The sequence below is a fragment of the Triticum aestivum genome, unplaced genomic scaffold (assembly GCF_018294505.1).
Source record: "Triticum aestivum cultivar Chinese Spring unplaced genomic scaffold, IWGSC CS RefSeq v2.1 scaffold126822, whole genome shotgun sequence".
NCBI classification, from domain to species: Eukaryota; Viridiplantae; Streptophyta; class Magnoliopsida; order Poales; family Poaceae; genus Triticum; species Triticum aestivum.
Window position 1 is genome coordinate 1 of NW_025258966.1, and position 1744 is coordinate 1744.

The 1744-nt window shown below is 50.4% G+C and overlaps 1 protein-coding gene across 1 annotated transcript; it reads left to right on the forward strand.

Annotated features, from left to right (window-relative positions):
- Positions 1-5: 5 nt before the first annotated feature.
- On the forward strand, positions 6-938 carry LOC123177693 (uncharacterized; the record flags this gene model as incomplete). Its single annotated transcript, XM_044591290.1, has 1 exon — positions 6-938. A coding segment is annotated over one exon (750 nt), but the record flags the coding sequence as incomplete, so codon positions are not given.
- Between the last annotated feature and the right edge of the window lie 806 nt (positions 939-1744).

Sequence of the window (1744 nt, forward strand, 5' to 3'; positions counted from 1 at the left end):
GGAGGCGACAGCGCGTCGTCGACGACGACGAGGGTTACAACTGGCACTCCGAGAAGAGCCATCCCGTGCTAGACACTCAAGGTAAACGGGTCGGCCTCATCGACCATCTTTCCTTTGGGATCAAGAGGCCTGGAGCAGCCAGAACCAGGGTTGGGTGGTGCATGAAGGAGTACGGCCTCGACCACGAGGACGAACAAGACGGTGCGGCCGGAATGGTCCTATGCAAGATCTACGTCTCAACCCACAAGAGGGAGATTACCTACGCGTCGGTAATCAACGCCCCTGGTTCCAAGAAGAAGAGGAAGGCGGCCGCCGAGGTCCAACATCCGGAGGCTCCACGTCCCAAAACCCCACGCCGCCAAGAAATGACCATCCAACAACAAGATGCCGCCGGCGGGACGCTTCGGGAGTTCGAGCGTTCGTTCATGTCCGACCAAGACGACGAGACGTTGCCCCCCGGAGTAGTGGACGACGGCAGCGTGGATCCAGGCGGGTTTTTCACCGACATGCTTCCAGAATTAGGACCGACGCTCCAGGGAAATACTAAGGCGGCCGAGCATGGCAGCGACTGTACATTGGAGGAGTCCTTAGCCGGCGAACATGGCGACGTTCACCAAGGCGTCGAGACGGTGGAGGAGGATGACGGCAGCTTCCAATGCACGTGGGAGGAGCTGTTCGGCGACGACATGGAAGTGGCATGCCCTGCCCCGCCGACGGCGTCGTTGCACGTGAGGACCGAGTGTCCGTGTGTGTGAAGGAAAGTGCGGAATTTGCACCCGAGTATGCGTGTATGTCTTGTTGACTGCACATTGTTGATGAACAAGCCATGCATATATGTGCAGCAGATTAAGTAATTGATATTCTTTTATCATATATTCATATTAGACTACGTAATGATTAGTGATACAATTCCTCTGTTCCTAAGCGTGAAATAAATACTTGACGAATCAAAAACAAAATCCTGTCTGATGAGATCGGTGCATGTACTTTGCTGCAAGAACACCTAGCTCTAAAGCATTATGTTCATCGAAAAGTGTAAGCATTCCTTTTTTCTGTGAACAGCCTAATCCCAGCCATTTCCATTAGTCCTCATAAAGGATATACATCTGCCCAGCATACAAAGGTATCGAGGAAATGAGAACGGGAAGAAATGGGTTTAAAGCACTAACAAGAAACCCACCGTGCATTGACGGCGTCAACGCATGCACTATGGTGCAAAAACCTGATGGCACCTAACCACTAGCCTAACAAGTTCAAAAGAGCCAACATCTAGCAATTCAGACGCAAACTAACAATATATGACCGCTAAAACGCCCATGAAGGCAACAATGGAAGTTCGATGTAGCAGTGTGAACATCTTGAGCAGCAGCACAAATCATAATCAGTAAATAACATTGTCTCAAAGCATCGCCACCCAATGTTTCAAAGGCCTCAACTTTCCCATCTTTCTTAAGACTCGCCCATCTTTCTTCGTGACATATAATGTTCCATCCATTATCTTAGCCTGATCTTTTCGAACCCTAGCCTGGAAGCCAGCAGCATACAATGCGGGTGGTCCAATTGTTGGTCCGCTGACCACATCCCTACCACTCCGGTCTCCCGAGAATATTGATCCATCCTCCCTATTTGCGCTGGTAAAAGAACTTTATTCCAAAGGTATAGGGTTACAATCACGAGGCAGGAGGTCCTCAACACACGGTGGACCTCGACCCAGCCTTACAACAGTAGTACTCTCTGTACGACT